The 15,654-nt window shown below is 41.2% G+C and overlaps 1 protein-coding gene across 4 annotated transcripts in view; it reads right to left on the bottom strand.

The window, feature by feature from the left end:
- Nucleotides 1–419: 419 nt before the first annotated feature.
- LCLAT1 (lysocardiolipin acyltransferase 1) overlaps nt 420–15,654 on the bottom strand; it is a 187,066-nt gene continuing 171,831 nt past the window's right edge. For all 4 annotated transcript variants that reach the window (XM_061155106.1, XM_061155108.1, XM_061155107.1 and 1 more), the window contains one exon: nt 420–4,511. In XM_061155106.1, coding sequence (XP_061011089.1) covers nt 4,009–4,511 — 503 coding nt within the window. In that variant the 3' untranslated portion in view covers nt 420–4,008. The remainder of the gene's footprint in view (nt 4,512–15,654) is intronic.

Below are 15,654 nucleotides of genomic sequence, written 5' to 3'. Positions count from 1 at the left end.
AGTATGTTTGTATGCACTTGTCAGGCTTTGGTAAAAGGTTTGCCTTCCTAGTTCCAGCTTCCCAGACAGCAGAGGAGCAGTGATGAGAGTCCCACTTGCCTCTTACAGCTGGTGATGTGGATATTTCCCATTGACCCCCATTCTTGTGGAATGACCACATTCCCTTCAGGCTGAACTGAGAGACGGAGGAAGAGAATGTTCTGAGGACATTCACTGAGCCCTGAATTTGGCTGTGGCCACTGGACTTTTTCAAGGATGAAGGCATTATATCCCCTTTGTGCTCTGGCATTTTGTTTCAAATATCTGTGAAAAAGAGTCCTAACTGATCAGCTCTTCCCCAACAGGACACACGGTGAGACTATAACGATACGGCACCCAGTCAATCCTTGCACAAACAGAAGCCCAACACACATGTAAACTCTATTGAATTCATTCCACTTTATTTTGGGATGGATACTAGAGACCACAACTCACAAACATACCAGTGGACATTGAAAACTAAGGCCATTCTGTGAGTTATTTTTAAAACCTAGTGTTTTGCACATAATGATCTTTTTAAAAAAATGAATTACCAAAACCAAGATTTCTCTTCTGAAGTAAGAATATAAGGTCGGCACAAGACAACTTTAGGGCCATATCTAATCTGAAGTTCATCATGTGACAAGAGCATCTTTGTTTTCTACTACATAAATCATAGCCCTGAGGCAACCACTACCCTCAGCATCAAGTTCTCTTTTCCAGATGGCATCATAAAGTAGTATTGACCACAGTGACCAGTGTTCTATAAACCGTATTTCTCCCAGTGAATAGCAAAGAGACTTTTACCTAAGAGACACACTGCAGGATTCTTGGAACAAGAAAAAGAAAGGGACCTGTAACTAAGGCACTGAAAGCACATTATTTATATAAAGAAATGTAAACAATTTAATACCAACAGGCTCCCTCCATTAGTCTCTATTATAAAAGTGCACAAGGGCAGCATGGTCAGGCGCTTGAAGTCCGGGTGAGATGGGAACGTCTCCCTGGAGTCTCAGCTGCCGACGGTCGACAACGTCTGACTTAGGGCTGTGGACGTAACTCATTTCAAAGTGACTCAAGAGGAAGCTGTGTTTTAGTAGCATGACAAACAAGGAGAGGATTTTACTAACAGCTTTAAATTATGGGCTCTGACATTTATTTTTCTTTCAGTCTTCCACCATGTTCTTCTACTGGATTTCACAAGTACTTTGGCTTGTTTCATCAAAGAGGCCTGGTGGGAAGCCTTATGGCCTCATCAGTGCCCTTCAGTTGTAGGTTCCTATTTTAAGTGTAATCTTTCACGTCCCCTATAAACCACACTCGCTTTATTTAAAACGTTTCCAAATGGGAAAGATGTGGCAAGTAAGTGTACACATAGCGCTGTAAACATTTCAAACTCCACTGAGTTTACTTTTGATGGACTGAAAGGGCTTTACGATGGAGGCGAGGGCCCATATGCAGCCAGACAAGGGGCTGCTGAGTCTAGAGTGAGGGTCGGAGGTGGGGAGGGGCTCCTTCCTGGGGCCAAGCAGGACAGAAGCTGCATTAACCTCTACTTGACATTATTACTAATCTCTACTTGCTATCAGTTTTAGAGTCTAAATCATGGACCATATATTTCTTTAAAGAAGAGAAGAAAAAGTTGGGTAGGAAAACACAAATAATTACAATTTTAAAAGAAGCCTTACTGCAACCCCTCCCCGTCCCCCCCCCCAAAAAAAACCACAAACAAAACACCCCTCCCCCGCCCAAAAAAAACCCCAAAGAGGTAACTTTTTTCTTTTTAAAGTTACCATTTCTAAGTCTTAGAGCAAGTACAATGTCTCAGTTTCTGGGCTTATGAGTTCTGGGCATAAAAAAAGAGCTTGCGTTTTATCATAAAACATGTTTGTTTGTTTTTTTTAAGACCAAAAGAAATTGTGTTTTAAAAAGTAAAAGTTCCCCCTTTACAGGTTTCAGAGGGTTAAAGAGGACCTGCCATTAAAGCCAGAGGAGCCAAGAGAAGCTTGGAGGAAGGGGGAACAGCCTACATTACAAACACCTGAAGGGTAGAAAGTGCGGCCTATCTCTTACCCAGGACAAAGGCAATCCTGCTTGCTAAACTGTTTTCTTGTTTCCAAATATAACCAGAAGTCTGAGAAAGACCTAAATTAAAAACATCTTTTATTGGAGGTTGGGGGTGGGGAGAAGGTTTAAAAACAAAATAACCACCTTAAAAACCACTGAAGACCTGGGTCTGGAGCAGATGTGGGTAGTAACGAATCAGAAGCCCCAGCAGTACTGAAAACAGCCTTGGGGGAGGAGTTAAACAGGCTGGGCCTTCAGTAGAGGCCCTAGTTAGAACTCTCCCAGTGAAGGTGGTGTGCTGACAGAGGGTTGCTGTGACCAGGACCTTCCGGAAGAGTCTGCCTGGTAAGTCCAGCTCACAGCGTGCTTACCTTCCCTGGCGATGCTTGTGTCCACTGTTCACTGGATGGAAATCACCGTCCAGCAAAAATAAGACGTCATTAAGGAGAAAGCACTTGCGCCAAGAGTATACCAAGCTAGAAAGAGTGTTTGGGGCTGGTTCAAGGCAGGAATAAGCAGGCAGGTTTGCTTTACAGCACAAGACTTTTAATTGCCCCATCTTTTCTGCTATTCTGACCAGCATTCCCATTAGGACAAAATAAATAAATAAAATTTTAAAAGTAATTGCAAGGCTCCAGTGGAGTGGAAACCTCGACCACATATTTCTTTTTTTTTATGCCTCAGAAGGAGATTGGTACTGTTGGCTTGCTGGATTTTCCATTGACTCCAAACGACAAGAATATTTAGGAGAACAATTGGTCAAAAGTGGGTTTAAATTTTACTAGTGTAAGAGGAAGCCTGAGACTAAAAAAGAGAGAGATCCCTATCATTAAGAAAGGATTCATTTTTGTGACCATTTTGATTTTAATAAAATTTGTCAAGGCTACAAGGGTTGAATAATTTAGGTTAAACCATTACGGCCCTGTCTGCAAGTGTTTTTGTTGTTGATTTAGTGACAGAAGTTAGACACACATGCACATGTAGAAAATACAATAACCTTCCTTTTTGTGGAAGGTTTTAAAGAAATATTTCAACCAAGACACAACTTCAAAAGTGAGTTTCTGACGGCAATACCAGAATGTTCTCAAAAAGGTAAGTGACTTTGATGTATACCATTGTTAATGCAGAAAAGCGACACCTGCCAACAAGCTGTAAAGAAACAAATGCTAAATATGCAAAGGTACACAGAAGTGAAGAACTACTGTTTGAAGTCCGAGCTTTAAAAATTTACACTAAGGTTTCTGAGTGGAGAGCCTGTGGTTGCTCCCTGAGACTCGTCTAGGTCTTATTTTCTGCGTGAGAAAAGGGCACCGGTGGTTTTCTGATGTCTCGGTCAGTGCAAGGCTAAATGCCAAGGTTTCATGAATAATGAAGGGCTTCCTATCAAAATGTTTGTTCGGCTTAAGGAGAAGGGGTTTCTGTCTTCTGGTCTTAAGGAAGGATGCAAGGGTTTGATTGGCATAGAAAGGGGTGCAGGGACAGTGCCGGGAGGGAGCTGGGAGGAAGGTCCCTCACCTTCGCAGTCAAGTGCCAGCACTTGATCTGGGCTGGTGCTCAGGAGCTTCAGCTCTGCCTCCCGTCTGGGGAATTTGTCAGGAAGCAGGGCTGGACCTGTAGGGTCTGTGTGTACCTTGACTGCTAACAGCCTGATGATTGTTTACTAATACTCCGGCCCGCGTTAATGTTGCCGCCATCGCTCCCTGCTACACAGTGTTGAAATTACATTCAGAGATTTAAAAAGAAAAAAAAATTGTGTGTGTAGCAATATTGTTCCACAAAACTAAGTGCAAAATATCTTTTAACAAATAATGACGGTCGTAAGAAATATTTGACATAGTCATGCAAAAATGCATCTCCATTTACAAAGGCTTAGAACATTTCCGAAACACGCCCTAGGCTTTTCCACCGTGAACCTTAATGATCTTACTCATTTTTCTTTGCGTTTAAATGTGGCTGTTTGTGTAAGAGGCGGTAACATGCAAGTTCGAGGATCTCCAGTCCACCAAATATTCTCTCCTGCAGCACGAAGATGACGATGATGATGATGAAATACCACCGGACAAGACTGTACAGGTAGATGAACAGGCACATTGTGGGACTGAACAGGGTCCAGTAGAGGATGGAGAGGAATTTGACCACCAGCACCCTGAGCTCTGACTTGCAAGGAGGAACGACCGTCTGCCCCGTGAAGGAAAAATTCTTCTCCCCTTGATAGAAGGAGCGCAGCCTCTCTTCTTTCTCCTCCCACCGCTTGTGGCACCAGAGCTGGAGGTCCTCCTTGGACTCGGGGAGGGTGTTCACGGGGTACCGGTGGACGTGGAAGTGGATCTCCTTGGGGAAGTCCCCGAGGAGGAGGTGCTTCTCTGTCTGGGGAATGTTGTGAGGGTACGCCACCGTGATGTCATGGACAGCATCAAGGTTCTTACCTAGATTTTGGAAAAGATAAAAATACAGACGGAGTAAAGATCCATCTGGACAGCAATGCTGATTCACACTGAAGGCAGGGGAAGAAAAATCAGGACAGAGTGAACCAAGATGAACAAACAAGGGCTATAAATACCTGTGTTCCCGGGCTCTTGCGTCAATATTCACCAGTCACTTTTAGTTTTTTATCTGCTTGCTAATTACCACAAAGACCTTTAGAAAGAAATCATCTTTGTTTCTAGAAATAGGAATCTGCCATTCAAGAATTAAATAAATAAGCACCTTAAATTAGATTTGAGATAGGAATTAACACAGCTCTTCTCCACCAACAGGATTCACTGTTTATAGAGATCTCCTATCAATAGACACCGTCTCTCCAAATATAAAACGTTCTTACTTTTGACCCAATATCACTACAAAGGTTACTGGAAAAAAAAACTCTGTCAGAGTTGATACAGTGCTCAGAACTGCCTGAAAACTTCCATATGACTTTTTAATTTCTAGAAACGTCAGTGTGAAGTTGAATTCAGAGACTGAATGAGACCCTAACTTAGTACTGCCATCATCCTAAGAAATTTCATTGTTTGGTTACTGTGGGGTTAAGTGTTTTCAGCAAAGTCATAGGCCAGGTGCTGGAGATGGAGAAGTGAACCAAAAAACACCAATCCCTAACTTCACTCCAGAGCTCACAGCAGACCCGGGGAGACAGCAAGTGCCCTGATGGGGAGCCGTGGTGGCGAACCTCCCAGCAGAGAGCATGGAGGGCTGGAGGCGCTCACCGAAGACCCTCGCTGTCAAACTTGAGAACGGGGACGCCAGTCTGTAGGCGACAGAGCAGCACCTGAAGTGGCAGAGAACCTCTTAAGGACTTTAAATAGACAAGGAACCAGAATTTGTTTCATCTGAGCAGGGGTTAGCTTGAGAGCAGTAACAAGAATAGTTTGGAGAGGACCAGGGACAAAGAGGTTGGAAGAGTGGTTTGGTCATGCAAGGCAAGAAATGAAGAGGAGGTAGGGACTAAAGGAAGTGACGTGTTCAAAAAAAATCACAAGGGAGGACTGACCTGACAGAGTGCTCAACTGGAGGGGGTGAAATGAGCCCAGGTTTATTTCTGTTTGGGGTTCTTGAACGGACTGGGGGAAGGGATCTCTGAGATTAGAAATGTGACTAGAGTGCCATCTTTAAGGAATCAAAAGGATCACCCATGGAATCCTGTAAGAGGCCCAGGAAGGTTAAGTTTTTGGCCCAAGGACACACAGTGTATTGATGCATAATCTCTGAATGTTGCTTTCTTCCATACCAAGTAATCTTCAGTGAGAGACTTTTGATGTGAACGTTTGATTCATCACAGAACTCTATGATGTAGGCAAAATTAACTTGTGGTGGAAATCAGAACAGTAGTTGCCTGTGGGGGTGGGGACTGGTGGGAAGGGAGCATGAGGAAATTTTCGGGGGAGGGGGGAGGGCAGAGACATTCTGTATCTTGATTAAGAGTTTGGATTCCATTAAATGGTACATTTATTTAAGACCTGTGCAGTTTCACTCTATCCCAATTTTACCTCAATCTTAAGAACAACAAAGATACGAAGCAACTTCCCCACCTGCTATCACCATGTTTCCCCTTCCTCCTGAACCATTAGGTTGCGCTCAACTTCTCTGTTAATGTTGGCAGGCAGTCTCCTCTCCTCTGTGATTTACTTTAGGGAAAGGACTAGGTTTGAATCTGGTTTCAGAACTGTCTTATAAAATGCTCCAGCCCTTAAGAGCTATGTCATAAGAAATAAGAATGCCCGTATCGACAAGGTTTAGACTCAGAACTGGAGGGAAGTCCTTTTGGGACGCTGGGCACTGTGTACCTCGGAGCAGAGGAAGCAATGAAAGGTTGGTCCAGGCAACTCCAGTGCACTTGTACCTGATGGCCTGAGGGAAAGATGAGGCCCGACCTGTTCGGCTTCAGAGGAGGGAAATGGGTCCTGTGGTGAGAAGCCACAGGAAAATACTTTTTAACAGCTGTCGAGAGGTGATGTGCCCACTGTGTGAGGAAAGGCTGGCTGACTCCCACCTGGGGAGCTGTAGCAGGAACCTACCCACAGGAAGGAAGGCTGTCTGGTCAAGCACCCAAGACCAATTGTCACTGGAACACTGAGCACGATACATCCACTAAGATGGTAATATAATATGTCCTACCTGTTAACCTCACCTGCACTACAAACTGATCAACCTTGTGTCAATTCAACATTAATCATGACTACCCTGCTCTGTATTGATCAAACTTTTCCTTGACAAGTGAGTTTGATGTTTTAGTGCCCCCTCTACCTGTAGACCTCAGAGCCTGTTCATCGATGCCCACCAACCAGAACCATAATCCTTGTATTATCACAAATTGGTAGCAAAGTATATAGAATACATACTATATAGTAGTAAAAAACTGAAGATGCCCCTTTCTGCATTCCTCTTAGCAACCTGTAGGGTAGGAGGTGTGTGTGTACACGCAGACAAGTGTCTGCTCAAAATACATACAGCGAGTCTGGGGACAGAGATGGTACCACTTACAGAAATGTTCTGTGAAAAAAATTTCTAGATTTATTGTAGTGCAGAGCATGAGGGCTGTGGAGGCAGACTGTCCAGGTTCAAATCCTAGCTCTGCTTCTTAGTAAGTGAATGAATTAATCTGTGGCTTATTTATTAGTTCCTATATCTATAAATTACCTCATAGAGTTGTTGTGAGGAATAAATGAGATAAGTAAAAACACAAAACAGGATCTGATATGTAGTAAGTGCTCAACAAATGTTAGCTGCTGTGGCTGTTACTGAATCATAATGTTAGCAATGTTGGGCTCTTAACGTGAATTTAGCTTTGAGTAAAAAGCAGAGACATTACTTTGTCAACAAAGGTCTGTCTAGTCAAGGCTATGGTTTTTCCAGTGGTCATGTATGGATGTGAGAGTTGGACTGTAAAGAAAGTTGAGCACTGAAGAATTGCTGCTTTTGAACTGTAGTGTTGGAGAAGACTCTTGAGAGTCCCTTGGACTGTGAGGAGATCAGTCCTGGGTGTTCATTGGAAGGACTGATGTTGAAGCTGAAACTCCAATACTTTGGCCACCTGATGCAAAGAGCTGACTCATTTGAAAAGACCCTGATGCTGGGAAAGATTGAAGGCAGGAGGAGAAGGGGAAGACAGAGGATGAGATTGTTGGATGGCATCACCGACTCAATGGACATGAGTTTGAGCAAGCTCTGGGAGTTGGTGATGGACAGGGAGGCCTGGCATGCTGCGGTTCATGGGGTCGCAAAGAGTCGGACACGACTGAGCGACTGAACTGAACTGAGTCCACAGATGCCAGCATGGATAGTGGGGAAAATACTGCATTCAAACATCTTTAAACCACTGTCCAGGACACTGCTCTTCTGGGCCCTGAAGACACCAATTACAGACCACATGTCTTCCACATAAGACAAATGTTCAAACTATTATTTCACAAAGTGGCCAAGGACACTGCTCTGCCTCAAGTATTTCAGACTCTTTCCCTGAAATATTTTATCTCAGCTTTATTCAATGACCAGCTCAAATTCTAAGGGTTCTAAGAAGAGTTTCCTTACGTATTCAGGCCGAGTGGTCTTGCCTGCAGTGAGTGCCTGAGGCATATGTTTCAATGTGCTCATTTGGGCATTCACCCACCATCTTGCAGGACAGTAGGAGAAGCTCACGAGAACCCAGTGTCCCAGGAAAACATAAGAATCTTAAGGGCAGGACCATGTCTTTGACTCCTTAGAACCTTAGTAACTAACATACTGCCCAGCACCTAAAACACATATTTTACCAATATCTATAGTCTATCTTCTCATCTAAAGATACAGGAGGGAATGATAATGCCTTCTGCATGAGGCTGTTATGACAATTCACTAAACTTTTATACACAAGGCTCTTTGCATGGGACGGGCACAAGGGAAGTTCTTAAATGTTAGCATCCACTACAACTTCTATATTCAGTTAATGAGACTGGCTTGCTCCACTGGATCTTTAAGCAACTTGGTTCTGTGTATTCTTGGTTCTGAAAGAATTACAACAATCTTGGGTGAGGGTGTTGGGAGATCACCTTAAAAAAAGGCAATATTCCAAAAGTTTCTATAAGTTGCTTGTTTGGAAATTTAGAGCTGTGGAATGATAGAACTCAACATAATTAAAATAGTATCATAATAGTATTTAAGTGCTATTTATATTTAATAGTATTTAAGATATTTTAATTATGTTGAGTTCTATCAACATAAAACTGCTAAGAAAAGAGATTACTTTTCACACCATCTCTTCAAGACCTCCTGCCCTGGGGCCTCTAGCCCAGGGGAGTCCTTACTACCAGACAAGGTATCTTCTTCCCAGGGGTGGGCAGGCTGGCAGAGCTTGGTTCATATGTAAGTGACAATAATGAAATGGATAGTCAAAAGTTGAGATGTGCCTTTATTTCATTTACCAATTTATAATAGCTAACACAATGCATAATAGATTAAGGTAAGTTCCTGCAATGACAAAGAAGTTACACTACCTTTAAATTTTCTGGTTTGAGAACAAGAGACTTTTTAGTATGTGAATCGTGATGTTTGCCATCAGTAAAAGCCATTTTTAGAAGACTGTATTGCTTTTTAGATAGTTTAAATTAAAAATCTCAAAGCTCCATCTGTTCTAGATGCTGTCTGCCTACATGGGGCTTAGAAAATGGATCTGCTCTGTTTCTGATACTGTGTCTACTGGACAGTTTCATACTTGAGTGTTATTTTGAAAAGCAATCATTCTGTTAGAAGAACAACACTCAGCTGGGTCCAGAGATGTTTGTTCTCTAGGAGAGAAAAAGCACTTACTTAATATTTCAAATCTTAATTTTTAGACTGAGACTGGGGGAATTCTTAATACTTCAGTTGTGTTTAACCAATAGAAGTTTAAAAGGCATGACTGGACTTCATGAATGTCGTCCTATGCAGAAGAGCGCTTCTCCCTGAATAGCAAGGGGGCCAGTGATTATCAGCAGAGCTCCACTCACCAGGAATGGGGGAAGGCCAAGTCTTTACACATCTGTATGTTTAAAATGAAAGAACCAAGAGAAGAAATCCCAGTTTGCCCAGATTGAATTATATAGTTCAGTGGCAGAATAACAGAAATGTTATTTTTCTTTCTTTTTTAATCCAAAGTGATCTCTGATGGGGCTTCTCCTTAGCTCAGCTGGTAAAGAATCTGCCTGCAATGCAGATGACCCAGGTTCAATTCCTGGGTCAGGAAGATCCGCTGGATAAGGGATAGGCTACCCACTCCAGTATTCTTGGGCTTCCCTGGTGGCTCAGATGGGAAAGAATCTGCCAGCAATGTGGGAGACCTGGGTTTGATCCGTGGGTTGTGAAAATCCCCTGGAGAAGGGAAAGGCTACCTATTCTAGTATTCTGGCCTGGAGAATTCCATGGACTGTATAGTCATGGGGTCGCAAAGAGTTGGACAACTTTAATGAAGTTGATAACAACTGAAGTGTTTTTTCTTTCCCTATACCATAATCAAATATATGCAAAACATACACAAAAATTTAGGATTTCATTTTAATGCCTGCTTTTAAAAAATTATACTTTCTATTAGATCTAGATCCATAAATCTACCTATATATATTGAAGAGTTTTCAACAAAGCAGCTTGTCATCTAAGATGTGTTTGTGTTAAAATGCTGAGGTTTTGTGCACTACTTCATCAGATGAAAAAAAAAAACAGGATAAAAGTGGGAGTTAGTAACTAAGCAGTCCTTCACTGTTCCACTTTGATACTGAATACTACATGGCTAAAAATAAGCATGACAGACTGACACCAGTCAGTACACTTTAAAGAACAGCTTTGAATGGACAGATTTGGATATATTTACACAAAAAATACCAATAAAGAAGAAATCTTTCAGCTTCAAAATAATGGGGCATGCATGAATCACTTAAAACCACAAAACTAGTATTGTGACTCAAACAGTACCATTTTCTTTGTTAGAGAAAACACTACTGTTCCCTCCTAGGAACATTATTCATTTTTCCTTCTGTAAAAATTGGATGCATATGGAACAAAAGGTCGTGTCAGGAGGCTTCCAGCCTCGCTTCTTATCAGCTCTATGACTTGGCAAGTTCACAAGAAGCCTCATCTGTAAATGCAGATGAAAACAGTAGCGACCCTCATAGAGTTTTGTGAAGATCAGTTGGGAACAAGACTGCAGGATGGCTACAGAAGGGCTTGGCAGGAGGTGCGTGCTCAAACTCTGTTATTCCTCCACGAGGGACGATCACCTACCCTGTTTGGTTTAGGCTGCTATCCTTTACCTTCCATTTTCCTCTAGATTTCCTCTTTCTTTGGGACACAGACAAGTCTCTTGTAGTGACACTGAGGTCTACTGTCTAATATTCTGTCTACTCCTCTCCCCAGTAGAGAAGTCAAGTCATTTAGGGGCTGACCTTGGCTCTCCAGGTAAGTCCAAGCATATCAAGCAAGTGCATCAAGGTCTCAATTTATCTCCTGATGCATTTTCTTTTCCAACCCTAATAACTCATCTCTTGGACATTTTAAGCTCAGCATAGATACTGAATCCTCTGATGGCATTTAGAATTAGAAGCTGATGACTTATGCTCTAGGATCACTGGTCTCTTGTCCCATGTTGCTGTTATTGTTTTTAATAAGTTGAAGTGAGTTTCTACTCTTTTTCTAAGAAAGAACCATTCTGCACTTAAAAAGCAACCTTCAGCTGAAAAGTGACACTAAAAATGGTATCCCTGTGAACAATTATGTTTATCCAGGATTTCAGCTCTTACCTACAGTTTTAGGGAGACGTATTTTCACTTTCCTATCCTAAATCTGTTGAACTTTTTGTTTTCTGTGTAAATGCATGAATCTTTCAATTACAAATCTCTCTCTTCTGATGGATCTTCAAAACAAGTTTTATATTCTAGGTACAATGGAAACCTTTTGACATTTTCCATAATTCAACAATACTGGTGCATTAGAAGATCATCAAGGCGAGATGTGAATAACAATATAGCACTTGCTAAGGACAGACAGACATAAAGCCACTCATATGCACACATGAGTATAAAACATGTGCCTCAGAAAAAGATACATAAACTTTCAAAAATGAGATTCGTACTGTATACACTGTTTTATAATGGTTACATGTACTTCCCATTCATGCCATTATAATTTTCAAAAATATCATTTTATAGATGTGTATACAACATTAAAATTTACTTTATCAGATATTTGTCTTCACATAATATTAAATATCTATCAATTTCTAAATAGGTATCTTTGTAACTAATAATAAGGATTTTATAGGGTAAATTCCAGTAAGTTAAATTGCTGGATCAAAGAATATGAATAGGCTTTTGCTGCACATGGGAAACTGACCCCCAGTAAGGTCAGTTTAATAAAAACACACAAGAAATGTATGATGGTGCTTTCTTTTTCACACTTTTACTAATGCGTGCAATTGCTACTTTTAGAAAGCTGCCAAAATATGTCATTTTTGTTTTAATTTGTATATCTTTGGTTAGATAAAACAACATATCACTGGGTATATACACTAGGGTTATCCCTTAGGTTTTGGGATTCAGTGATTTGTCATCTTATGGATTTGTAAGACCTCTTTATACATGCTTTAAATCTTTTATACCAGTTTTGGTCATCTGACACTAGTGTTTCCCTGGTCATGGATGGGTTTATTTTGTTCATGCTCTATGAAATGTAGCTTTATCCAGTAGTCTTTTATCCAGTTTCTATGGGCTGTTTGTTTCTTTCTAGTCAATTTGCAAAACTTGTTCTTTACCATGGATTATTAATACTCTGTATTCTTTGTTGCAAAGTTTTATAACTCCGTTATCTGTTGCCATTATTTATGGCATACTTCCAATATGTGTGGGTGTCTGTGTCTATACAAGTTCATTATTTTTTCTGTTATAGCTTTTGGATTCCTGTCTTGTCTTTCCGGCCCCTAGACTGTTTGTATACTTTGTACTTTTCTACAAGATGAAAAAATTTTTTCATTTAATTTTATAACCCACCTTTACTTTCTTTCAAGACATTTGTTTTTCTAGCATCCTTTATTAAATAACTCTTTTTTCTACTATTTTGAAATACCACTTGGTTATATATTAGATTCTCAGATATACAGCTATCCAGTCTCCTTTCTCTCTTCTGCTCCACTGAGCTGTGTTTATTCTTTCCTTAGTTACTTAATATCTAATAAAGCAAATCTGTTTTCTTTTTCACACTGTACTGGGCTCCTGCTGGCACCTATTCTGCAATATAAATTTAAGATCAACCAGGTAAATAAACCTGCCAATTAAGGGGACTGAAGAGACAGGAGTGCAATCTCTGGGTTGGGGAGATCCCCTGGAGGAGGGCATGACAACCAACTCCAGTATCCTTGCCTGGAGAATCTCCATGGACAGAGGAGTCTGGTGGGCTACAGTCCATAGGGTGTCAAAGGGTTGGACACAACTGAAGCGAATTAACATGCACAATTCTAACACAAAAAACCACCCCCCTCTCAACTTATCCTGAAATTGCATTTGCATTATATTTACATTATACTTTTGAAAGAACTGGTCTTTCTTTCAAAAGTGAGAGTTGGACTATAAAGAAAGCTGAGTGCTGAAGAACTGATGCTTTTGAGCTGTGGTGTTGGAGAAGACTCTTGAGAGTCCCTTGGACTGCAAGGAGATCCAACCAGTGAATCCTAAAGGAAATCAGTCCTGAATATTCATGGGAAGGACGGATGCTGAAACTGAAACCCCAGTACTTTGGCCACCTGATGTGGAGAGCTGACTCACTGAAAAAGACCCTGATGCTGAGAAAGATTGAAGGCAGGAGGAGAAGGGGATGACAGAGGATGGGATGATTGGATAGTATCACCAACTCAATGGACATGAGTTTGAACAAGCTCTGGGAGATGGTGAAGGACAGGGAAGCCTGGCGTGCTGCAGTCCATGGGACTGCAAACAGTCGGACATGACTGAGGAACTGAACTGAACTTTGAAAGAACTGACACTTTTATATTGTTTTTTCAAGAAAAATGTGTTTCTCAAATCTTAGTTTATCCTCCAATAAGACTTCAGGTTTCTTCACAAAACTTTTCTGATTTTCTTTAAAATTTATTCCTAAATAATTTCATAACTCTTTGGACTATTGTGGATGGGATACATGTTCCTACTTAATGCTTTTAGGCAATCACTGCTTGCTGTTCAGTCGTCAACTGTCCGACTCTTTGTGACGCCAAGGACTGTAGCACGCTGAGCTTCTGTGTCCTTCACTGTCTCCCAGAGTTTGCTCAAACTCATGTCCATTGAGTTGGTGACTCTCTCTAACCATCTCATCCTCTACCGCCCCCCTCTCCTACCCTCAGTCTTTCCCAGAATCAGGGTCTTTTCCAATGAGTTGGCTCTTCACATCAGGTGGCCAAAGTATTGGAGCTTCAGCTTCAGCATCAGTCCTTCCAAAGAATATTCAGGGTTGACTTCCTGTAGGATTGACTGGTTGGATCTCCTTGCAGTCCAGGGGACTCTCAAGAGTCTTTTCCAGCACCACAGTTCAAAAGCATCAATTCTTCAGTGCTCAGCTTTCTTTACAGTCCAACTCTCACATCCATACATGACTACTGGAAAAATCATAGCTCTGACTATATGGACCTTGTCAGCAAAGTGATGTCTCTGCTTTTTAATATGTTGTCTAGGTTTGTTATACCTTACTTTCCAAGGAACAAGCATCTTTTAATTTCATAGCTGTAGTCACAGTCTGCAATGGTTTTAGAGCTCAAGAAAATAAAATCTGTCACTGTTTCCACTTTTTCTCCTTCTATGTGGTGGGACCGGATGCCATGATCTTAAGTTTTTTGAATGCTGAGTTTTAAGCCAGCATTTTCACTCTCCTCTTTAACCCTCATCAAGAGGCTCTTAAGTTCCTCTTCACTTTCTGCTATCAGAGTGGTATCATCTGCATATCTGAGTATTTCTCCTGGCAATCTTGACTCCAGCCTGTGATACATCCAGCCGGACATGTCACATGATGTACTCTCCATAGAAGTTAAATAAGCAGGGTGACAACAAACAGCCTTGTCATACTCCTTTTCCAATTTTGAACCAGTTTTTTGTTTCCATGTCTGGTTCTAACTGTTGCTTCTTGACCTGCATACAGGTTCCTCAGGAGGCAGGTGAGATGGTCTGGTATTCCCATGTTCAATTTTCTCATCTTTATGGTCTTTTCTCAGTGTTTTTACTGCTGCTGCTGCTGCTAAGTCACTTCAGTCATGTCTGACTCTATGTGACCCCATAGGTGGCAGCCCACCAGGCTCCCCCGTCCCTGGGACTCTCCAGGCAAGAACAATGGAGTGGGTTGCCATTTCCTTCTCCAATGCATGAAAGTGAAAGTGAAGTCGCTCAGTCGTGTCCGACTCTTCTCGACCCCATGGACTGCAGCCCACCAGGCTCCTCTGTCCACGGGATTTTCCAGACAAGAGTGCTGGAGTGGGGTGCTGCTGACTTCTCCAGTGCTTTCAATAGTGTTTGCTTAATAATAAAAAGCACAGTTCTGACTTTAACTAAAATGTGGGTTTAAATGCTTTAGCATGTGAGATACTGTTAAGTTTTGGCAACACAGTACTACATTTAAATAACTTCTATTTTGTTCTAATTTTTATTATGAATGCCTTAAGTTTATCAAAAATTTTTTTTGCAACTATGAATAGGATCAAATACATATTTTTTTAAAAAAGAAACTATTGGTCTATGAACCAAACTATTAAAAGGAAAAATATTAAAAATGCAAAGAGAAACTGAAAAATAATTATAGTGCAGGCTTTGGTATCTTTCATAATAGAACAACTCAGTAGATTAAAAAATAAAGGAACTGAATAAATATTGATAAATTTGATTTAAGAGACTCACACAGACCCGTGTGTGTGTGTCAGTTGCTCAGTTGTGTCTGACTCTTTGTTACCCCGTGGACTGTAGCCCGCCAGGCTTCTCTGTCCATGGAATTCTCCAGGCAAAAATACTGGAGTGGGTTGCCATTTCCTTCTCCACATATAGATCCATATGTCCCTCAAAAATATCTTAAACACTTTGATGGCTGATCATTAACTTGGTCGCA

Source organism: Dama dama, chromosome 11 (assembly GCF_033118175.1).
Source record: "Dama dama isolate Ldn47 chromosome 11, ASM3311817v1, whole genome shotgun sequence".
Lineage (NCBI taxonomy): Eukaryota > Metazoa > Chordata > Mammalia > Artiodactyla > Cervidae > Dama > Dama dama.
Note: the sequence above shows the minus strand (reverse complement) of the source record. Positions and strands in the feature narration are given on the sequence as shown.